Genomic DNA, 23759 nt, shown 5'->3' on the forward strand with positions numbered 1-23759 from the left:
TCTGAAGATAGTTATGTACATTATATTGCATTTCTGTCAATAGATCCTCCAAAAAAAGTACACATAGCACTTTTAAGTGATCTGTATGTACTGCACTTTTAAGCATTTGGCAGATGCCCAAAGAGACTTTCAATGTATACATTTTAACAAACAAACATCTTGACTAAAAATGCTTAATGTCAGTCATCATTAGTCATATTAAAAATGACATTGGTAGAGACAGAGACTTGAAAGGTATTTAATGTTTGTATTATTTTGGTTTTATTATTCAATAACATATTGGACAATTACAGATAAAGACAAGACTTTTAAGTGGACATTAGAGGTGGAAAGAAAAATCCATTTCACATTTCTATTTTCTACCTCCTTTACATAAACAGAAATATTTTGAATGATATAAAATAGATTAATGCTGGATTTACATCCTGAAATTACTGTAATCACGAGAAGATGACTCTTCAGAGCTGCTCACATCCCTGTTTTCATGGCAACACTTGTAATGGCAAAATAGATTCATGTGCAGTTTTGTTGTTTATGACAGCAAGATATGTAAACACTTTAATAGTTAATTCATGTTCCATATTATTAGCTGGCTATAATATAATTGTACATCATACAGAACTGTGTGTATGAAATCTGTAACGAGCTGTAGTTGTTGGGATCAAAACCATTTTAGCTCTTTTTACAAAGGTTCCATTTACATAAAATTCCTGAAAACCTGTAATTACGGTAATTCATGCATGACGCAGATGCACCATAACATTAACTTGAATCTATCACAATAGGAAACACTAGCAGAGAAGACTTTCGGGGACGGCCGTGTTGCTCATTAAACGTAACCCTTGACCTGGGCTGGGCCTCCAGCTCGGCGTGGACTGCTCTCGCCGCTGCTAAACGTAGGAGAGGAGGGAATCCCGGGAGGATTTGACCCGGCGTAGAGCAGCGATCCACCGATCAACAGCAGAGCCGAACCTCCCCATCCCAGGTAGAGAGCAGGCCCGAGCTCGCGTTTGTGAGGGGCCGCCACGTACGGGTCATAGAAATCCCTGATGATGGAATGGGCGGTCCAGCAGACAGGTACGAGGATGAGGAACCCCGCGATGACGAAGAGAATGCCCGACACTCGGGCCAAGCGAGCCTTGGCGCTTTGGTGCCCCACGCACTCCGTGCACTTGATACCCAGGACACCGAGAGCAAGTGCAAGGGTGCAGATGAGCAAAGCCAGGACAGTGAGACCCCGGGCGGCTTTCATGTCACTGGGGAGAGCCAGTAAGCTGTCGTACACCTTACATTGTATTTCCCCCGTGCTCTGCCAGATACAATTCATCCACAAGCCCTCCCACGTGATCTGAGCCGTCACAATGTTGTTTCCAATGAAGGCGGTGACCCTCCACATGGGCAAGGTGCACACAAGGAACCCGCCCACCCAGCCGATGATGGACAGGACCAAACCTAGCAATTGCATGCCGGTTGTTGCCATGGTGAATCTTTCTTTTTTAAGAGGGATCACTACCGAGTGTCCAAGAAGAGGTGACACGGTAGAAACCTCTCTGTAAGTAGAAACCAGATAAGTATCAGAAATATTTTTTCCCTAGCTGGATCCCACCAAAACGAAACAGCAGGAAGACAAAATGTGATGTGAACCTACAGGACAGAACAAATGAAAGCACGTCAGTTATACCGTCTTAAGTTATGGATGCTTCTTTACATTTTAAAAGTATTTGGGATCCTAAAGGAATATATTGTAACATAACATATTGTAGTTCATGCCAAAATAAAAGTTCTGTCATCATTTATCATGTCATTCAAAACCTGTATATGACCCTTTCGTCTGTGGAGCACAAAAGTAGATTATTTTGAGAAATGTCTCTGTGGTTTTGTGTCCATACGACGGAAGTCAATGGGGTTTGATGTTGTTTGGTTACCAACATTCTTCAAAATATCTTTTTTTGTGTTCTGCAGCAGAAAGAAAGTCATACAGGTTTGAAATGACATGAGTAAATTACAATGAGTCAATTATTTTGGGGTGAACTGTCCCTTTAAGCTCTACTAACAGGATCTGTGGTATACCATCAGAATTACAGAAAGAGAGTTGCATGTAAGTCATGTACAATGTAATTACACATTTTAGAATGGTTTTGGAATTGTTGTAGAAATGCGTATTTGGACAAGAGTGTATTTTTGTTAAGCATTTAGTAGTTTTAGCATCAGTAATTCAATAAACTCTTATATACTATTTAAATTGTGAATTTGTTTTTGAGATACTATGGGAATACTAGGTGGATGAACTTCTTCTCCTGCCTCAATTCCTGTGAGTAACGTTTGCATCATCTCGCGAAAATTCTTATGAGGTCAGAAAGATAAAAAACGTAAAATTAGTCCCACTCCAAAATCCAACCCTCAAAGCACATTGTGTTGATTCGTCTTACTATTTTTGTTTCTCTGAAGTCAAAATCAGTGTTGTGCTAATCAACATGATACCATAAATGCTGTCAATAGTATTTATAGTGAAACCGGAACATTTCGTGAAAAATTCATGTGGTTTTATGTATTATAAATATTTAAGCATTGTTATGTTGTAAGCATCTTACAGAGTGAGTTCTTTTCAGTCTGCTGTGGGTGTAGAGCTTCGCCTGGTGGGGTGACTGGATTATCTCAGAAAACACGAGGAGCCTCGAAACACAAGACGCTTTCTTTGAAACCCAGAGTGGGCCAAGCAGACTTGGGTCTGTTTGTAACTATTCTGAATGGTGCTGCAACACTGTTTCATAAGTGATGAATCAATGATAAGCCCTTGGCTGAATCAATGACAAGCCCATTACAACCTTCATACACACACACACACTTATCACTTTTTATAACAAATCGGTCAGAATTCTTTTTGTACTTGACTTCCATTGATAAATGATTGAAATGTTTGTTACCTATCGGACGTTTCTGAAGTTCCACCTCAGTCAATGATCAGCTAATCCTTCACCTTTCCAGGTACCTTCACGCCAGTCACAGTGTTTGACCCTAAATGGCCTCAAGCCTGGGACGGAGGTGAAAACTGCAGATTCAGACCTGTGGAGAGGCTCAGCTTTGGCGGACGTCACTTGAGTTGTAAGATTCAGAAGGGCAGGACGGTGGGCTGTCGGCTCTGCTCTGTGCGGCGGTGGGCAGAAGCATGCGCTTATGTGCGCGATCGTGTCAGTGCGTGAATGCGTTAATGTTTCTCAGTGTGTCTCCCAGTGCCTGGTGTACCAACACAATGACTCGCTGTTCTCTCGCCCTCGCGCTCCTCGATCTCCAGCCCAGCCCATCAGTCTAGTGCCTCTTTTTCATCCTTCGCCTTCTTTTCCCTTGAACTCCATCGTTTCTTTCTTCAATTTATTTCACATTCACAGAAGTTCACAGAGCGAGTACACATATGTTGGATTATTACGTTCATGTCTATGTGACAATGGACTATGTATGTGTCTATAAAATGTAACGTTTTGCAATAAAAAAAGAGACTTAAAGTGCATTCATTCATGTCATCCATATACGTGCATTCCTTAGTAATCAAACTTGTGACCTTAAAGTTGCTAGCACCATGAGCTAAGGGAAAGCACTAATGTGGAAACTTTGTTTTTTGGTTCAGCAAAGTTGGTTTGTATCAAAATTATATTCATGTTTCTTAGGGAGTAGCAAAAATAGGTAGCAATCATTGACTCACTATGAGTTTGTAACCATTTAAGATATGAGATATATAATGATAGATAAATAATTGTTAAATACTATAATAATGAGAGATGATAAATAAGGCAAATTAACTAAACTAAATACAGTTCAGTTAGCTTGTACTTTGTCCTGAAAGAACGGCGAATTGGTTTAGATGCTACAACAGTTGGTGCAGATGATAAGTGGAGCAGCGTTTTTGGCTCCGTGAGGTCGTCCCGGGCTAAAGATGGGGTGGAGCTTATCTGTGAAAGCGTCTCTAAATGTGTAGATGTGAGTCCCGGTCTCCGAACAGAAGAAAGACACCTGGCCCTCCTCATAGGCCAGGTAAACGGACACTTTTCTGGGCTTCTGGGCAAGGCTCAAGGACATAGGAGGGAATGTGTTTGCAACGTACTGAGTCCCATTCTTTAAACTAAGCGTCCAGAATCCATTGGACGGACATACGGTGAATTTTCCTTTTCTGTTGACGGATTGTTTGGCTATGCCCAGATCCCAGTCTGTCTTTTCTCCGACCTCCACCTCCCACAGGTGTCTTCCATAGCTCAAGGCTTCCTTGGCCATTACATTAGCCACCCGGTCGAACCTCTTGGGGTTCTCTGAAACCTCTTGCTGTTTGTTTGTGTGTCTAACCTCTTTTCTGTCCTCAGAGATATAGAGGTACGCATGAGCTGTCCGGGGATTCAGAGTGACATCAACTGAAATGAAGAGGATCAGGATTTACCACAACGATAGTCAACATTTTCTATCAGAACCAACTAATTCTATGCAAACAGTCAATAAAAACAGTTCTGTAACAAAACATACCTGTGTATTTCTGAAGTTTCTTTAGTTCTGAAAAACATGAAAATAATATTACTTTGTGAGTGTATTTCTTATTACAAAGTACTGTTTTAATAAAAATGTGTGCCTTTGATACTCTTATAATGCAGTAACAATACAATACTTTATAAAAGCAATAAGGCACTGAGGTCTGTGCTATAGAGTGGTGCAGTTACGATGTAGTTTGTATAGCCAAAACCTAGTCTCGAGTAGCCTAAGTAACTTAACGATAAGTATAAGTAACTTATCGCCGCTTTCTTTGGCCAAGGCCCAAGAGGCCATATGACTGACAGGTAAAGCAACCAATCACGTTTGGTTTTGTGCCGCGTTGTTTAGAGGCGTGGAAATGTCCCTGCAGTAACAGACCGGTGTACATTCACGAACGTGTCAAAAGTTAACAGCAACAACAATGATGATTATAAGTTTATGCCGTGAACCTCACATACTTTTAAGAATTAAGCGTTTAGTCGATCGTGATGAATTCTTATAGCTACCGTTGTAACCACGACAGCTTACTTCGTAGATCAGACGGCTTCGTGTTGTTTCCAGGTGGACCGTTGAAGAACGCGACACGCACGTCTCCCGGAAATCCTGTGAAATTCAACCAGTCAGATAACGACTTTGAACGTGCTGAAGTGTTTCCGTGCTGAAATGTGTGCCTTACGCATCAGAGGTTTAGCCAACAGTCCGTGGGTGTGACTTCTGAGGCTGAGACTAGCCAAAACTCGAAAGTGAGTTAGCGTATTAGAGCCTTCAATTCCATTGTACCAAAGTTTTTAAAATGTTTTTTGTTGTTGTTGTTAAATGATTGATATAAGGTCTGTGGTTAACATTAACGCAACATATTTTCACATTTTATTTCACACCAGTTTGACTTCTTTTAAAGCTTTTATGTGTCTTGAAAAACTTGGTTGCTAACATGTTGCTAAATGGGAACATTTTGCAAAAAAATTCTAAAATAACATAGCCACAATTCCCCAAATGTACATGGAGATTCTTCCACAGAGTAGTTACACAAAACGTGAAACTACACAAAACGTGTAGTTTCATAAATCTTCAACAATCCAATATAGTCTCACGAGAATTCGTGACATAGTCACAAAATTCGTACCTATTTTACGAGGTGGCTCATTCGTGTCAATTGTACAGTCTCGTTAATTTGTACGTTTTATTAGGATTTGACGTTGGCCCTGTGACGTTAGGTTTAGGGGCAGGGTTCAGGTAGGCCTTTATCGTTGCTTTGCCACCTTCACGTTCGTATTAGAAAAATTTGCACACGCAGTATATGTAAGTATTGAAACTAGTGCTGAGGACACGAAAATAGGTTGTGGTGACACGACTGACTGACAAAAAGGGGGAATTCGTGTCCATGACCACGAATCAATAGATTCTAAATTTTGTGACTATGTCACAAACTGTTGTGAGACTGGGTTAAATCCAAAAAGGCCTTTTTTTGTCAGAACCATATAACTTCTGGTTTGGCTTACAAAAATGTGTCGCCTATATTGTATATATAGTCACAGCTGAGGGGGAACCCAAGCTTTACCCTATAGTTTTTCATATCACATTTCTTAACTTCCTTAACTAATCGTACGTACCAGCTTTAGAGAGTCTTTTAGATTCCATCATGACTGTATCCATGAAGTCAACCACTGCTTGTCTGCTGTATCCAACACAAGGATCGGTCTCCAGTGTGACTTTAGACCAGTCTCTCATTGCTCTGGGTATTTGACTGACACTCTTCAGATGAAATAAACACATTACTCTGCCGTGCTTTGTACTTGTTTGTGATTCATAACAATAAAGTAATAATAAATCCATATAAAAAGATCTTCTCATAGAGAAGAATTTGAAACCTTTTTAAGACGCTCTTTGTCATTTAATAGCTCCGAGTTGGTGTGTTCATTCTTCAGCTCTTGGATTTCTCTCTCCAGCTCTTTAACAAGTCTGTCAACCCTCTTCTCCGCCTCTCTTTGTTTCTGCTCGACTGCAGCCACCACCAGTTTATGGCTCTTCTCTAAGGTGCTTAACAAAGACGAAAACACCCTCTGACTCTCCTGAACCTCCCTGAGACAAGAGTTCTGTGTGGAGGAAGAACACCTTAAAGGTACAGTACACCCATTCATCCAATCGTTCACATGTGTGTCATTCTATCAAAATGTCTGATAAGAGAAAGTACAAAATGACCCATGAGTATTTTGCGATTGAGGTAATGACTTTTTGAAATTTGGGGATTTTAAGAGTACCTTTAAGAGCTTTATAGAATCCTGAAGTTTCTCAACTTTTTGAAGTCTCTCCTGGATCATCTGTTCCACCTCTCCTGCATTCTTCTGTAAGCAGTGTGTAAGTGGAAAACAAAAGCACAACGTTGTTAAAGCTGCTGCCAAATTTGAGGAATGTTGTCCTACGCATTCAAAACCATGTGTGACGTTCACAGTCTGCATTTTTTTCCACTGCAAAAGTACTCACAGGTTCATCTTGCAGTTCATCCATACTAAAGAACCTTGATTTAGCAGCCAGACGTGTTTTCCTGTAGTTTTCGGTCACGTCAGCCAATATGCGGTTTACGCTGAGATGGGGTCTGGAGCTGAAGTTCCTCCTGCAGAGCGGACACTCGTCTGAGCCATTGCGACTCCAGTACACACGCAGACACATTTGACAAAAGCTGTGTCCACAGGGTGTAGTGACGGGGTTGCTGAAGATCTCTTCACACAGAGAACACAGAAAGTGTTTCTCAGAGAGGAGGCTGATGGTCGACTCCATTTCCTAAAATATATAGCTCATGAAACCAAGCGTGTAGTCTTCTGGGGGGGTTCAAAGGTGCACATTCTCATTTTTTGTCATTCCACAGTAAAGGCATTTAAATGACTTGTAATTTAGGATCTTTTGCACTTTAACCAGGCGTGACGTGGTATAGCATTAAGTTATGAAAGCAATAAAAGGTTTTGCTGTATACGCTGGATTTCTGTGTCTTTGGCAAGCACCAAATGACAGGACCGTTTGTAGAATGGTTACATTAGATGCCACACATCTGGCAGTTCACTAAAAGCAAAACATCTGCATGACACCACAAAACCACAGCCTTATTTAGGTCTTAAGCACCTATACAGAAAGGAGTTTGTAACAATACATTTGATCTCTGTGTGGGGCTACATAGCAAAACACTACAGAAATGAAAACCAAGAAAAATATCTGTTGAAAAAATGTTCAAAGTCTATTACACATTAGCAAAGAAGATAAGAAAACGGGACATTCTTCTCTGTATGCATCATGCTGAGTAAACAAAACGTTTTAGGGTAAAAAAAACGATCTTCACAATTTCAACAAAAAAAAGTCTAGTGTTAGGTTTACTCTTTTGTGGTTATGCAAATATTTACAAAGGTATGTAAAGAATCTTTGTTCCTTTGCATTCTGTGGCACGAGAATTCTTCACAGGCTTCCTTTTAACATGAGCACGCATATGGGGAAGAACAAGTTAAACCAGAAATCCCATTTCGTCATTAGGACAAATCTAAATATTTATCTAGTAGGTCTCTGGGGTTTCTAACAAACCTCTTTCTGAAACAGCTTTTCTTTTGGCTTCAACTTTGGATAGCTTCTATTCAACACGATTAGCTTTATTACAAGACAGATCTGTATGATAGATTTAAATATCACTTAATAAGTCAAACTTGTATCACTCACTTTAAAGCTGAATTAAGATATTCGCTCTGTGTGACTTGTAAGGTTACAGTTAAAGTTAAACGGTAGGTTTGATTGTTGAATCTTACCTATGGTTGTGCGTTTAGGCAGTCGTCTGTGTCTCTTACAGTGAGCTTCCTAAAAGTGAACGGAATCATGAAGTACAAAGGTGTGTTTTCAACAAGGGGAGGGGCCAGACAATGTCTGCCTCGGGTATAAGCACTGAGTAAATATAGTTATGTAATATCATTTAAACAACAGTCAAATCATTTGTTTTTGATAAACAGTTTTTATTTAGTAAAATAGTTAACAATTACAAATGCAACTTTATTTATTATAAACATGTATTGATATACTGTCTATATCTAACTATATTGTATTGTCATTGTGTTGAATGTCTGTACTAGAAGCTTCCAACACCAAAGAAAATTCCTTGTGTGTGCAAGCACACTTGGCAATAAAGCTTTTCTGATTCTGATTCTGATTCTGATATGTACATCTTGAATGCATTTTGTATTGCATAATCCCTGAACTTTGAATTGCCGCATGTCTCATGTTATAATCTTCTTAAGCATGAATCACTTTTGTTGCTTTTGACTTTTTTATGTGCCTTTAGATAAAAGTATAATAATAAATGTAAATATATAATCAGGAGTCTTTTTATACATTTAATTCCAGAAAACTGCACAGTATTTTTAAAAGGTTCATAAAACTGCCTAAAGACACTCTTTACAACTTTTCTATGACCACTGACTCACTGCTAATGTCCAGTTTACTTACATACAAACCCTTTAAAAAATTAAAGGATATTTCACTGTATCCTTCATCCATGTTTTATACCTTCTTAGGCCATTTTGCCACTTTATACCGCAGCATTTCTAACAGTAATGTCTTTTCATTTGTAGTAGTAAAATCTATTCTAACTATAAAAGTGTAAATAATAATACCTGTAGCATAAAACAAGATAAAAAATCACATTAAATTAAATTTCTATCAAATTAAATGCTAACTTGTTTCATGTGACGTACTATGCTATTTTATTATCTGTGTTTAGTAGTGAATTTCCTTTAGTACTTAAAAAATGTATTTTACATTAATCTGGATTTGAAAAACAAAGACCTGCTAATCAATAGCACTTATAAAATTGTAAAACAATTCTTACCGTTTTCAATACAAGTCAGACAGCACAAAAATGTAAAAAGTGTTTGTGTGCAGCAGTGGAGAGAGGTCCTCTTGCGTGACTCGCTCACTGTGTTGTGTTCGGCTCACATTCACTTTTGACAAATGTCCCAAAAAATTATTTCTATTCGACTTGAAGCGGTCCTTCTACTGAATCATGTTTGTCTTTTTTGTTCCGCTACAGGCCAATGTCCCATACTGTGCTCTGTGCTAGAAACAATATACTTCTGTACAAATGAATCCTTAACTTTAAAAAAAAGGTCTGGGGCATCGCACCCGACTATGCTTTTAACTAAAATGATACCCATGCTAAACAGTCCTTTAGCGGACTTCCGAAAAGGACTTAGTCATAAAGCTCCATACCGCATTTATAGCACCTCCAAGTATCCCACCAATCCCAGCACCAATAGCGGCTCCTATCGCCATACCATCATATCCGACTGCAAAACCTAGAAGTGCACCAGCAAATGCACCCTTTCCTATTGCCGCTGCATAGTCAACAATTCTGACCGTAAAGCCAAATTTGTCTGCAACGACCAGCTGTGCCATTTCTCTGCACTCCAAACCGACCCTTTCTTCATATTTCGTCTTTTCACTGGCAAGCGCCTCTCCTGAATGTTCATTCTCCAACTCCTTCAACTTCTGTCTAATCTCCTTTTCCCTTGACTTCCTGAGAAACCGTTCCTCCGTCTGAATTCTTTTTTCAGCCTCTTTATATTCCAGGTTTGAATATATTCCATGCTCCAAAACCATGTCGTCTACCTTGGCAAACAATGCTTGTATTTGACTTTCCTCAGTCCTGTTCTTTTCTTCATTAAAGAAGATGTAGTTCTGACCACATTTCTCAGCAAGCTCTCTAAAGGTCTTGTTCTTCTTGACCGCATCGTCTAAGGAAATGCTCAGATCTTTTTCGTGATATAAAACAATCAACGTGTGCTTCAAGATGCTTTCACCAAAGTAGTGTATCACTTGCTTCAAAATGTCGAGGACATCAGGGGTCACATGAAAGGGATCCAGAATGAAGAGAACAGCGTGAGGACCTGGGCAGGAGAAACATACAGCCTTCCTGAGCTCTTTATGAAGGATCTTGTCAGGAAAATCGTTCTCCTTAAGATTTGGCGTGTTGACCAGGGTTATGTTTTTCTTCTGCACGACCCCTGAACTTTTCTTGGTAACAGAAATGTTGACATCATCTCTGGTGAAGATCCCAGGCCCCGACACAGTATGCGTCAGTGACATCTGAAGAAGACTTGAGCTGCCAAACACCAGCATCCTCAAGGATGTCTCATCGCTGCTCACTGTAAAGTGAAATTATTCTAAATTGTTAATCTTTATTGCTGTAATTTGTCAAATGTCCTGATTTCTCAGTCAACTCACTGTTAGGTCGGACTTCTAAGCTCAGTCTTCTTCTCGTTTTCCTTTCGTTTGTTGCCATCTTAGTGTGGGGGTTTAGATTATGTTACCCTATTAAAGGAATAGACAGGTGCGAATGTTAATGCTATAGTGTGCAATTATGAAAACGTTCTCCTTTTGTTATGATATACTGTATATACAGTCTCAATATCTCGAAATTTTGCATTTATTATTTTCCGCAAAAATGACAACCATTGACATTGTTCTGTTTTATCATATGTAGAAGGTCATTTGAATATTTGATGCAGAAAATATGCATACAGTACTAAACATATGTGCTACTGGGACAAAATTGTTAAATATATGCACTTCTAATCTAAACATAGCGTAGTGATATTTTAAAACGTGTTTGTTTCATCAATAGCAACACGTCTGAAAATGCCATTATAATGCTGCTATGACTAAAAAGCTCCCAGCTAGCAGCACACGTACGTCTGTATTACGTCTGCTAAAGATCTGGAGATCTGGAAAACATCTGCTGTGTAAAAACAGCTGCTAAAAACATATTAGAAAGAGCTGTTTTACATACATTCTAAAGCATAAACATCTTACAGACGTCTCCGAGACAAATTGCAGATGAGCAAACTATGTATTGTAGATGTAGTGTGCTATCAGGGCTGCTTCTTAACACTTGAAGAAACTCATTTAATACAGCTATCAGAGATTCATCTGCGAAAAATGTTTATAAAAATGGCTCCCAACAATCACAAATGCGCCCTGGCTGTGAGCGAGTGTACTTTCGATTTGCTGGACGTGCATTTTTCTCTTTGACACACTCGAATGCATTTTTGCTGTTTATTTTATTTGAGATTTTACACATTAATATTATACATACCCGATGTGAGAATTTTTTTTCTAGCGGTTCCACCCTTAAATCCAAGTTAATAGATGCGACACAGTTATTGCACAATCTAAAACTAAAACTATAGTTACCGTACAAGCTGTTGTAAAACCGCACCAGGAAATTCCTGCTCTGGGTCTTAAACTGCTTACAATGTTTTAAACACAACACTTTCATATTTATATTCCGTATGTGTACTCCACATTGTAGAGGTATTAATAATTGTATGTTGAAATTGTTATTATATGTTTTGGACGAAATAAAAAAGTGCAAAACAGACAAACTGTATTTTATATATATTTTTAAAAAATGTGGGATATTTTAATATTTTCAGCATATACTCTCTTAAAAATAAAGGTGCTTAAAAGGTTCTTTACAGCGATGCCATAGAAGAACCATTTTTGGTCCCACAAAGAACCATTCTGTTACGTATTTCAGTGTTATAAGAAATACCAAAGAAGAGACGGGACTACATATTAATCAGGGACTTGCCGTCTTTATTTTGTCTTGTCACACTGAGCACCACTTTACGTCAGTTACGTAACAACCATGTAACGCCGGAGCGTGAAGGCATAACAAAAAGGTCAATTCGAGTTTAGTAAATACACAACACATTCAGTCAAAGGTTCTTCAAAGAACCATCACTTTCTTATAATCTGAAGAATCTTTTGTGAAACAGAAAGGCTCTTGATAGAAACAATAGGTTCTTCTAGGCATCAAAGAACCTTTTGAAGCACCTTAAGAGTGTGGTGGATGTCAGTGTCAGTTCGCCACAGTAGAGCAGTGCAGTGTTGGCTTGCTCACCGGGAGACTGCATTTATTTATTTATTTATTTATTCAGTTATTTATTAGATATTATTTATTATAATGATCTTGCTTGGTCTATAAACACCATGCACTGTGCTGTGTTTTACCTTTCTGTGTTTTTCTGTGTTTTTTTATTTGCTCCTGTAAAGCTGCTTTGGAACAATGCACATTGTGAAAAGCGCTATATAAATAAAATTGAATTGAATTGAATTGAATTGAATTGGTGGCATATCATAAACAAATATTCATCGTCAAATACACAGTACATTCTTATCTAAAAGGTGCTTCACGATGCCATAGAAGAACGTTGAATTATGACTGAATGGTTCCATAAGAAAACCCTTAGCTAACATCAGAACAACCTTTCTGTTCGACAAAAGGTTCTTTGTAGTGGAAAGGGATTCTTTAGATTTCAAAAGATTAAGAAAAGGTTTTTTGGGGAACCAAAAATGGTTATTCTATGGCATCCTTGTGATGTATCTTTTTTTAAAGAGGGTGTGTAAAAACATTTGTACAGAATGAGTGAACAGGTACTTGGTGTTCTTCACAATATTGTACATATAATTCTTGAACACACGATAACAACACTGTATGCATGTTACTACATACACTACATTACCATGATAAATGGTAATAATATATTACACTATAATATAAATATATTACGTTATAAATATATTAAAATACACTATACAAAATGGTAATACACTATAAATATATTAAAATACAACATATATTTTTGCTACAGTATGAATTCTGTAGAAAATTTCATGTGTAAGAATATTTGCTTAAAATAAGTGAAGTTTTTCTTTTTTAAAACATGTTCTGTTATTCCAGCTTCATATACAGAGATCATGACAATCCAACCATAGGCTGATTCCCAAACACTGTGGTTTTGTGCTGTGATCGAAATTCAGAACAGCCCACATATTACCACTGACTTAACCTTTATGATTTTGGGCCAGGAAAATCTGTTTCGCTGACAAATGGAAAAATGTAAATATTACATTCATTTACAAATAATACATCACCTCAAAAAACTCGTTTTCCACACTCAGACCCGAGGTTCCCTAAAGAAGCGATTAACAAAAGCCGATTAAAACTGCTTGCATGGGGTCCCACTCTTTCATCCAGATGTTCGATGGCTACCTGAATAGCAGCACCTGATGTCCCGCCCACAACTCCTCCCACCGCCCCTCCCACTGCCATTCCTGCTGGCCCTTCTACAGACCCCACTATCATTCCCATGATAGCTCCTGCTACAAACCCCACCCCCAGCCCCACAGTCAGTGAAGTCCTGAGCCAACGGTTCTCCAGCTCTGCCTCGGCCCAGATCTCTGCTCCCACGCTCGCATTATAGGCGTCCATCTGCCAGCGCAGCTCGTCTCCCTGAAACTGCACCTCCAGTTCCTGCCGTGTCCACTCCATCTCCGCCTGTCTCTTCTTCTGTAGCTTCCTCTCCTCATTTCTGACGCTCTCCTCGGCCCTCTGGTAAGATCTGTTAATGTAGCAGTGGCCGTCCACGGCTCGCAGAATCCGCTCAATCTTATGCAACAGCTCTTTGCTCCCGTCTCTGTTCTTCCAGTGCTTACTGAAGATGTGATACCGGCAGCTGCACTGCTCCACAAGCTCCCTCAGATGCCAGTCAGTTCTCATGACCCTGTCATTGAGCGCTCTGCCTCTCAAATGGCCGTCGTAAAGCAGGAGGACAATGGTGTAGTTTAGAACAGTCTCTCCGAATTTCTTCATAACCAACTTGGGAGTCTTCATGTCATTAGGAGAGATTTTCTCCAGGTCAAAAGTCACAAGGACAGCATGAGGTCCGGGAGAGGACAAACACATTGATCTTCTCAGCTCTTTCCTCATTTTGGACTTGGACAGGTCTTTGTCGTACAGGTTCGGTCCGTTGACTACTGCAACCCTTCTTCCCGCCAACTCTCCCAGACTTTTCTGGCTGGCTGCAATGCTGTAGACATCCTTGGAAAATGCCTCCCTTCCCAAAATGAAGTTGGTGAGAAGAAACTGAGATGGACCACTGCTTCCGATAACTACTATACTAACTCCACATCACAGAACCCTACAGAAACATAAAACAGCATTTAATAAAATAGTTATTCTCAAAGCGAACTGCTTCTTTTTGTTCCAGACCCATAAGCTGTTATTTACTTTCATGGAATGCAAAGAATTTGAAGAATCTATAGCTGTCCTTCACGCAACGGTTCAAAAGCAGATAGATGTCCAAGGTAAAGTTTAATTTGGTTATAAACAAATTCCACAATTAAGAAAAAAGTTGGAAATGTGTGCCTTTGTTTTTTTTAAGTAATGTGTTGCAGATCCATCGTTTTCTACAGATGCTTTTAGAACCAGAAATGATTTATGACTTACCCCCTCTTTTAGGCATGGCTTCACAAGCAGCTTTGCTTTGCTGGTGTTTGTTCATCGCACTGTGCTGTGTTGATAAATCACAAGCTCTAATACTGGATGGAATTTGCCCTGCAGGTAACACATGCTTCTGTCTGATACCCCACTCGAACATTGCACATGACTTTAGGATTTTAGGATTTTAGGATTATAGTCTGATGATGTTATTAAAAGATAAAGTGCAATGATTGTTATCATGTCTCAGACTTATTCTTTAAATTGGAAAGACTTTCTCCAGCAACAAAAATCCCTTCAATGATGATATGTCTCTTAATGTGCACACAAACATCAGGCTACAGCAGGCCAAATGCATTGGACTCATGTTTTGCAGAGTCAACGTTTGCCCTAATATTTACTGTGAATGTAAAATGTAATGTAAAAATGTACTAAAGTTGTTAATGTGTAAGAATAATGTAATATAAGAATAGGCGGTGAGCTCTTGGCTATGGTTTGGCAGACACTGACATTCAGTTGCGGTCAGGATTTTTTAATCAATACTCAAATCCACACTGATGATACAGTGACGTAATAAATTTGGAGGCACACTCAAACAGCTAAACAGACAGTCTATTGCAGACAATAAAAATGAAACAATGGCAAAAATGAAATAAACTAACAAATAAATGGATAACATTGCTCGGTTTAGTTATTAAGTTTTGGCAATTTAATGTATTGAAGAAACAACTGATCGATGATGCCACCACGCCATCTTGCGGACAGCTATAGTATTTTTATTAAGAATGATTTTGAATATTTTTTATAAATACAGCCATTATTTAATACAATGTCTATGGCATGTTTGTATCTTTTTACCCTCCGTTTTTCATACAAGATGATTTACAACCATAACATAATTAACATAACATAAACTAAAGAAAAGAAAAAGTAACTTTAATGATAAATGGAAAAACATGCTAAATAATTAAAAAGAATTGAGGAGAAATATCACTCTATAGTTAAGGACAGCAGATAGGCCTATATATTTTATTTTAATTAATTTTAAATAGGTTGCGCCACAGACACATACATATTTTTTATTACGTCTATGGGTTGCGCCCGGAAGCCTGGGGGAAAAGCGCTGTGACGCGAGGTATTACGTAGCACCGTGCGGAAAACATGTCCGGAACGCATCATTGACTTTTACTAACTTAGTTACTATGAAATTAATTTGTCGATATTTTCTCAAACAACACGTTTTGCAGTGTAAGAGAACTTTGATCGGTGACATATTATTGAGATCAGTTGCTACTTGTTTGCCTCCTCACGCCGATGAAGCTTCTCTTTATGTCCATGTAAGTGTTTACATCCGGTCAACAGGAGGACTAACTGTTAGCACATATGTATCAGCCTGATTAATACTGCATGTCTGTTTTTCGTCTTTTCTCCAGTGGCCTTATTGCTTAAAACGATGTTCCTACTGCAACTTCAACAAGTATATTCCTCGGAGTCAAAACCATACTGTTATGACGGAATGTCTGCAGAAGGAGACTCGGACTTTACTGCAGCTCAGCCAGATCTCTCGGTCAGTCAGTGTGTAACTGCAGATATTACTTGTGCATGATTATACACTCATGAGTGAGAGTAGTTCATGAAAAATGAATCTACAAAAGCTTTTTCCCCCCAAAACACTAGTTCACAGTGAATGCATCTGTTAAGCTTCAAATAAAAGAATGCAAGTCTGAACCTAAACTAGTTAAGAGGATCTAAAGCCTTAAAATGTATTTATTCATTTGATATGAACTGTTTCACAGGATCAGCTCTGTGTTTTTCGGAGGAGGAACACCCAGCCTGGCTCAGCCGTCCACAATAGCCGCTGTCTTAGAGACTGTCTCCAAGCATGCACATGTGGCAGATGATGCAGAGGTCACGCTGGAAGTGAATCCTACACCTGCTGGAAAAGCTAGTCTGAGAGACTTCACGCTAGCCGGTGTTAACCGATTTTCTATTGGAATTCAGGTGCATTGTATGCATTTGACAATCTTCCACATTCAAGCTTAGACACATTTCTTAGATGCAGTTTATGGTGAATAAAACAGGATCTAATGCTTTTTTTCTGTGCAGTCGCTGAATGACGATCACCTGAGGACGCTAGGGAGAGATCACAATTCCCAGCATGCTCTTCAGACAGTGTCAGAGGCCAGGATGCTTTACCCTGGACGGGTGTCAGTTGATGTCATGTTTGCTCTCCCAGGCCAAAGTGTTAAGTCGTGGGAGAGCGAGCTGGAGAAATTACTGCCGGTTTGTGATGATCATGTTTCACTGTATCAGCTCACGTTGGAAAGGGGAACCCGGCTTTTTAAACAGGTTGAGAGTGGCGAACTAAGTGTGCCTGGTGATGATGTCACTGCTGTGATGTACAAGTCAGCACGGGAGGCCCTGGAACAGGCTGGGTTTCTTCAATACGAGGTGTCTAACTTTTCCAAAAATGTAAGTTCTAACATTTGATGTACACCTTCCCTTATGCACAGACCTGTATGTATATTTTATACTCAATAAAATCTGTGGTCTAAAAACAGTTCATAGTTTGGCATGTTATGTTGTGTTATAACATATCAGCTTCCCAAATATATCCTGTTGAAATATTTTTAATTGAAATCCTTGTTTATTGATAAACTACTGAATTCTTTGCAGAATGCTGTGAGTCAACACAATGTGGGGTACTGGAGGGGACAGCAGTACATCGGAGTAGGCCCAGGTACATTAATACACAAGGCAACAGTTAAAGAAACATTAACTGTGAAAGATAAGTATAGCTTATTTTCAAAATATATTTTGCTCAATACCTTGTCTGTTAGGGGCACATGGACGCTTTGTACCGCGTGCAGTCGGAGGAGATCAGAGGGAAGCGAGGACCCAGACGTTAGAACCGGACGTTTGGATACGAGAGGTACAGAGACAAGGTCACGGAATGCGGCGACGAATACAGCTTGACCACCATGGCCTGTAGGAGTAATTGATTCGTTGCCACACACAATAAGCAATGGCACAATTACACAGGATGTCAATGAGCTATTGAATTGTGTTGTGATGTTCTCTGTCTGCAGGCTGCAGGAAGTGTTGGTCATGGGACTGCGAATGAATGAAGGAATCAGCCACCAGGTAAAGCAGTAATTTACCCCATTAATCTATAAACGATATCTATAAACTAGTGTGATCCAAATTATTATTGACAGAATTCACATTTAGAAGATATAAGCAACTTGTAGTGTTTCACTTCAACCAGAATGGAACCACGATTTTTATGACATCATCGTTTCTGCACTTCAACTTCTCATCAGATATTTCTGACCAATGAAAAACCTCCTAGAATCTAGCAGATTTTCTTGTCTAATATAAGCAATGTTTTTGATGTATTTGTTAAACGGTGCAGCACTGGAAGTTATTCAGCCCAGAAGCAGACCTCTGTCAGATTTTTGGGATGTCTGATAACATTCAAGAATTGCAAGCAGAGGGCCTTCTAATACTTGATGACAGGTGATGGCTTTATGTCTTAAATATTCTTTGTACATTTTTGCACTTTATGTAGGTCGGATGCAATTCAACATTTCTGGTTATCCAAGAATTCTTCCTTGATGTTTGTCTTGATATTGCAGGGGTTTGCGGTGTTCCTGGGAAGGCTTAGCTTTACTGGACAGCATCTTACCCACAATGCTCCTAGAATTAGAGAAGTTTCTCCCAAACAGGGGTATGATAAAGATGCGAAACGACAACAGCAAAACCGACATTCAGAGAGACAGATGATAGTATCAGTATTTTTTAACTATGGCTGATACCAACTGGTAATGTTATAAAAATTCACTATCAACTTGAAACAGTACATTTATCTTTGCCCTTGAAACAAACACATACAAATTTTTGTTATAATAAAGACACTTCCCTCTTGTATTCTCTTCTTAAAGTTAGTATTTTGATTTATTAAGCTTGATGTGACTACAGTACATAATGGGGCTTTTGTTGTCCTTAAGTGACATTTGATTTGGCATTGAGTTGATTTCTCACTGCATCTGCCGATTGAAGTTACTCATTATCCAAACCACCCACATGAACAGTAGGAGTGAATGTGGTTGAAGAATGAATCATTTATGCAGTCTCTTCCATGTGCTGTACCATGTGCATGTATTTTCTCATATGTGACCCTGGACCACAAAACCAGTCTAAAGCAGCACGGGTATATTTATAGCAATAGCCAACAAAAATGATATGGGACAAAATTATTGATTTTTCTTTTATGCCAAAAATCATTAGGATATTAACTAAAGATCAAGTTCCATGAAGATATTTTGTAAATTTCCTACCGTATATATTTCAAAACTTTATTTTTGTGAGTGGATGCAACAAAATCTCTAACAAAAATGGTCAGAAACACACCTACAAACTTCATTCGCTGCTGCCCGCTCTTTAGGAATTACCCACTCAAGTTTGGTATCTATAAAGCTTAGAGTTTCATCTTTAGGGTTCATCTACCCTCCGCAAGGTGATTACAGCGGTAAACCAAGAGAGTGCTAAAAACCTGTTTCTTAACAACTTTAAAGGCCATTTTCTCAATATTTTGATTTTTTTGCACCCTCAGATTCCTGATTTTAAATATTTGTATCACAGACAAATATTGTCCTATCCTAACAAACCATACATCAATGGACAGATTATTTATTCAGCTTTCAGATGAGGTATAAATCTCAATTTCCAAAGACTTGACCCATAAGACTTGTTTTGTTGTCCAGGGTCACATATATGTTTGTAAGTTTTGTTACACTGAAAGTTACAGTCAACATTATAGTTGTGTATAATACTAAGTTAATTTCTTACTAAAATAATTTTAATTTCATGTCCCGTTCATGATAGAAATCTTGGTATAACTAATAGCTTGTTCGCTGTCCATGGTACTGAGCGCCTTTAAGATGGCTGTATCGAGCATCGAGGCGCGTGCGTTTTGTCTATATTCTTACTGTTAACATACAGTGTGTATTCGTGACGTGTCTTTGTTGGCTGACTTCTCGCTGCATTTCAAGGTCAGCTTCATCTCTTACTGGCGATAGAACAGCATCTTAATTTGTATTTTGCCCAGCACGATTCCATTGTCTGAGATTGACGCATATGAGCGCGTGGGCACACTTTCTTACTAATATGACAAATTTGACGCCAGCACAAGCAGTGATACAGTGATGACTCAAGATACAGCAGAATATGAGAGATATACTTCACCACCCACAAGTTTCTTCACGTTGTTCGTCCATAAATGGTCATACACTTAAAACGCGGAGGCGTACAGTAAGAACGATATGATTTTGCTGACATTGAAGGTAATGGGATTGTTATCGCGTTTGGTGTGTGCATTGGATTTCAATTTTTGCTCTCTTTAAATCAGTCCCTGAAATTCTAAAAATGTTTCCTAAAAAAAAATGTTGCTTTTGAAAAGATAAACGGACGACTCGTTTGGTCTTAAGCGCACTGCGTCTTTTATTGTTCTTTGTGCTATCAGAAAAACTTTGATTTACTGAGGTAATATTGGCTTACTCGTAATATCAAGAAAGTCTGCAAAGTTGAGGTAATACACTCATATCAAGAAAACATGCAAATACATTTCACAAATACATTCATAAAAGTGTCACCTGGTCCAGCCAGAGATTCATAGAATATAATAATTCTTACATAGTTGAATAATTATTATTCAAAGGTTTAAAACAGAGTGACTTTAGTAACTCTTTTACTGTATTTGACACCTCTCAATAGGTGTACTTCGTTTAGGGGTTGTCGGACCCATCACTCGCCGCAGATCACTGCTGAAACTCGGTCTGCGCGCGAGCGGATGCACAGCTCCACACGGCTCGTTCATGGCTCGTTTGTTTCTCTTTCTATTGCTCAGCGCTTGATAAGTGTTAATGGAGATGTCTCGATGGAGAGAGGGTCTGGTTTCTGTGGGGAGTCCTCCCAGCACCGCCAGAGCCTCAAACATCTCCTCCAGTTTGGTGCAGTCTTTGGCGGACACCTCGAAGAGGACGCTGTCCTCCCCATAGATGTTACTGATATCTGCCTGATGCACAACTCTTGAGGAATTTAAGTCAACTTTATTGCCGCACATTATTATAGGAACCTGTCCGTTTTCTTTGGCTTTTGCCAGCTTGGATTTAGCAGCGAAAATCTCCTCGCGTAAAGCGCAGACTTCTTGGAAAGACTCTCTGTCAGTCACGCTGAACACCAGGAAAAATATGTCACCTGTTGAAGCACGTGAAATAGGATAATTAATAATTATATTATTTGTTATATAGTATCATGATATTATTAACAAATATAAAATGAAATGTTAGTAAAACTGCATGCACTTCACTGACCTGTCAGAATAGACAGTCTTCGTTTGGCAGGAAAGTCTCTTTCTTTGGACGCGTCCAGGATATCCAGCTGGTATCTCTCACCTCGGATGTGGTACAGTTTGCTGTGAAAGTCTTCCGTCGTCGGCTCGTAATGTTCCTGGAACCCATCACCCAAGAAACGCCGGACAATTGCCGTTTTACCAACTCGGGGTGCGCCGAGCACAACAATGCGCCGATAATGACTGCGTTTTACGGTGACTTGATCATCGTTTTCACTCTCGTATCTCATATGCTCGGTTCAATGGAGCTGAGACACGGAGAAGGCGTCCACAGATCTCCGGGGTTTGCGTTCAGGGGACGAGTGCCGGTTTCCGATGCTGGAAGACCTCACCACCCGTGCCTTTGGATGTTTCCAGTGCGATGTTACGGTTTTTATGATGGGAAGCTTGACCGTATGGAAATGTGCGTCTGGAACCTGCAGACTCGATGGGCACGACGCGCCGTTCCCTGCTTTGGCTTGTATGCATCGCAAACGCGCATCAGCTGTTGCGTTGCCTTCTGAATGATAGTTGCTACGGGTGAGCGTCTCGGTGCAATCAACTGAAAGAAGTGGCTTATCAGTTGTGTTCACCTCCATGCTCCTTGTCGGTATCATTCACAACGGCTGCGTGGTTGTCGGGATGTGGGTAAGGGATGCGCAGCACCCCGTTCTCTCCGTACAGTGAGCATTGCGCTGTCCGCGCTGTGCTTTTTATATGGTGATGGATGGGTGGTCTCGTGTGGTGCGTCATTCCTCACTTGCGAACGCGTTACTGGGTTCATTTGTGAATCTGAAAAACTCTGCCTATTTAAGGAATTATCTACAATACTGCCACAAAGGATTACCACTTGAGATGCAATCCATCACAATATCAGTCAATAAGTTAGGTTTTAAGTGAAGGACAAATTTGATTAATCTTGAAATGATTATAGCATTGCACTCTCTGCACACTATTCTCCGTTTCATCACAACAGCAAATTCCATAAGTCAATTCCACCATATCATTAAAAGCCTATAGTAAAAAAAGTATATTTATCTGAATTATCTGAACAAATTTAAAGCAAGATAGTGCAACTTGTGCACCAAAACAATTACAATTATTTTATCATTGACCTACACGCTGTCATTCCAAACCTGTATAGAACACAAAAGAAGATACATTAATGGTAACCAAACAACACTGGTCCCCATTGACTTCCATTGTGTGGACACAACCATTTTTCAAAATATATTTTGTGTTGCACAGATGAAAGAGTCATATACAGGTTTTGAATGACATGAGGATGAGTAAATGATGACTGAATTGTTATTTTTGGGTGAACTGTCCCTTTAACATCAGTCACTATGCCTGTACCCAATATTCTGAGTTATTCCTATTTATTGTCTCGACAGCAGTGACGAAGTTGCTAATGACTGTCTGGGAAAAATCGATTATTACGTCACTAATTATAGTGTAAAGCTTTTCAATTATTAGTCAATTTTAGGCGGAAAGCCCATGCTACAGTACACAGTGTGTGGGTGCATGGAAACATTGGGTCAGAGAGGTAAAGGTTTATGAGTTTGTTTGTACGTGATACGAGTACCTCGGGAATTGGATCCATATGAATGTGTCTATTCCATTCCATTAGTACCTGTCCAATGATGTTGTTGAGACTCAGAAATAAGATGTGTGACATTGATTTCGTGATGGAACTAACCGAGGCGACACGACCATATTGTAGCAATATTCCATAGAAATGATCACGACCGATGCTAAATTCACTGGGCAATTCTGCAAGTACTAAGAAACTGTGGCACCATGAGAACTGCAGATCTGCTGACTGGGCTGAGGATTTCGTAGAAATAATACCAATGGTAAAAAACACCCTCAATGATGAAGGTTCCTTAAAGGTTCTTTGTCAGTATTGGTTTCTTTTTATATGTAACATGGAAGTTAAACTATCTTATAGTACAGCTCTGGTCAGCTATTCTTGCGAAAAAGAAAACCTTACAAACCTGTCACAAACATTTAAAAGACGACAATCTATTAATGATTTTATGTTTCAATAATTCACTAAACGATTTAAAGGGATGTTTCACCCAAAAATGAAAATTCTGTCATCATTTACTCACCTTCGAGTTGTTCCAAATGTGTATACATTTAGTTGTTCTGATGAACACAGAGAAAGTTATTTGGAATAATGCTTATAACCAAACAGACCCTTATAACCTCAACACCCATTGACTCCCATAGTAGAAAAAAAACAATGGTAGACAAAGGTGCCCCAGAACTGTTTGCTGTCCTACATTCTGTGGGATGTCTTATTTTGTGTTTCAACAGAACAAAAAAAATGGGAAAGTAATTTTTCCTACTATGGGAGTCAATGGGGGTTGAGATCTGTTTGGTTATAAGCATTATTCCAAATATCTTTCTCTGTGTTCATCACAACAAATACATTTATACAGATTCGGAAGAACTCGTCTCGAAGGTGAGTAAATGATGACAGAATTTTCATTTTTGGGTGAAGTATCACTTTAAGTAATGTATTATGAAGTAAAGTATGTGTAC

General features: G+C 39.2%; 5 protein-coding genes across 10 annotated transcripts; 1 reads left to right on the forward strand and 4 right to left on the reverse strand.

Moving 5' to 3' along the window:
• Positions 1–222: 222 nt before the first annotated feature.
• cldnk (claudin k) lies at positions 223–8377 on the reverse strand. 5 transcript variants are annotated; one of them, XM_057345964.1, is made up of 9 exons: positions 8292–8377; positions 6991–7287; positions 6768–6851; positions 6378–6602; positions 6120–6261; positions 5038–5112; positions 4507–4533; positions 2925–4397; positions 1489–1644 (listed from the first exon to the last, which is right to left on the reverse strand). In XM_057345964.1, exons 2-8 carry the CDS (start codon positions 7282–7284, stop codon positions 3853–3855), a joined length of 1392 nt encoding a protein of 463 aa, XP_057201947.1. In that variant the 5' UTR covers positions 7285–7287; positions 8292–8377; the 3' UTR covers positions 1489–1644; positions 2925–3852. The 5 variants fall into 5 exon arrangements, with proteins under 5 accessions (XP_057201951.1, XP_057201950.1, XP_057201947.1 ...); XM_057345965.1 differs by having other exon boundaries at positions 6991–7325; positions 8292–8320; XM_057345966.1 differs by lacking the exon at positions 5038–5112.
• Positions 8378–8463: 86 nt separating this feature from the next.
• Positions 8464–11732, reverse strand: si:dkey-120c6.5 (GTPase IMAP family member 9). Of its 2 annotated transcripts, none has more exons than XM_057345969.1 (3): positions 11630–11732; positions 10759–10845; positions 8464–10679 (listed from the first exon to the last, which is right to left on the reverse strand). In XM_057345969.1, the coding sequence occupies exons 2-3, from the start codon at positions 10814–10816 to the stop codon at positions 9703–9705; spliced, it is 1035 nt and encodes a 344-aa protein (XP_057201952.1). In that variant the 5' UTR covers positions 10817–10845; positions 11630–11732; the 3' UTR covers positions 8464–9702. The 2 variants fall into 2 exon arrangements, with proteins under 2 accessions (XP_057201952.1, XP_057201953.1); XM_057345970.1 differs by lacking the exon at positions 11630–11732 and adding an exon at positions 11324–11505.
• Positions 11733–13182: 1450 nt separating this feature from the next.
• Positions 13183–14843, reverse strand: LOC130562202 (GTPase IMAP family member 5). The gene is given in 4 exon segments (XM_057347085.1): positions 13183–13537; positions 13540–14499; positions 14502–14519; positions 14828–14843. Coding segments are annotated over 4 exon segments (1035 nt in total). The 3' UTR covers positions 13183–13496.
• A 1111-nt stretch (positions 14844–15954) lies between these two features.
• On the forward strand, positions 15955–18748 carry rsad1 (radical S-adenosyl methionine domain containing 1). Its single transcript, XM_057345927.1, has 9 exons — positions 15955–16155; positions 16252–16385; positions 16615–16819; positions 16925–17290; positions 17495–17558; positions 17659–17806; positions 17908–17962; positions 18234–18337; positions 18457–18748. Exons 1-9 carry the CDS (start codon positions 16021–16023, stop codon positions 18602–18604), a joined length of 1359 nt encoding a protein of 452 aa, XP_057201910.1. The 5' UTR covers positions 15955–16020; the 3' UTR covers positions 18605–18748.
• Positions 18749–20285: 1537 nt separating this feature from the next.
• rasd2a (RASD family member 2a) lies at positions 20286–22288 on the reverse strand. Its single transcript, XM_057345928.1, is given in 2 exon segments — positions 20286–21076; positions 21193–22288. Coding segments are annotated over 2 exon segments (1143 nt in total). The 5' UTR covers positions 21827–22288; the 3' UTR covers positions 20286–20567.
• Between the last annotated feature and the right edge of the window lie 1471 nt (positions 22289–23759).

Source organism: Triplophysa rosa, linkage group LG11 (assembly GCF_024868665.1).
Source record: "Triplophysa rosa linkage group LG11, Trosa_1v2, whole genome shotgun sequence".
Classification (NCBI taxonomy): Eukaryota; Metazoa; Chordata; class Actinopteri; order Cypriniformes; family Nemacheilidae; genus Triplophysa; species Triplophysa rosa.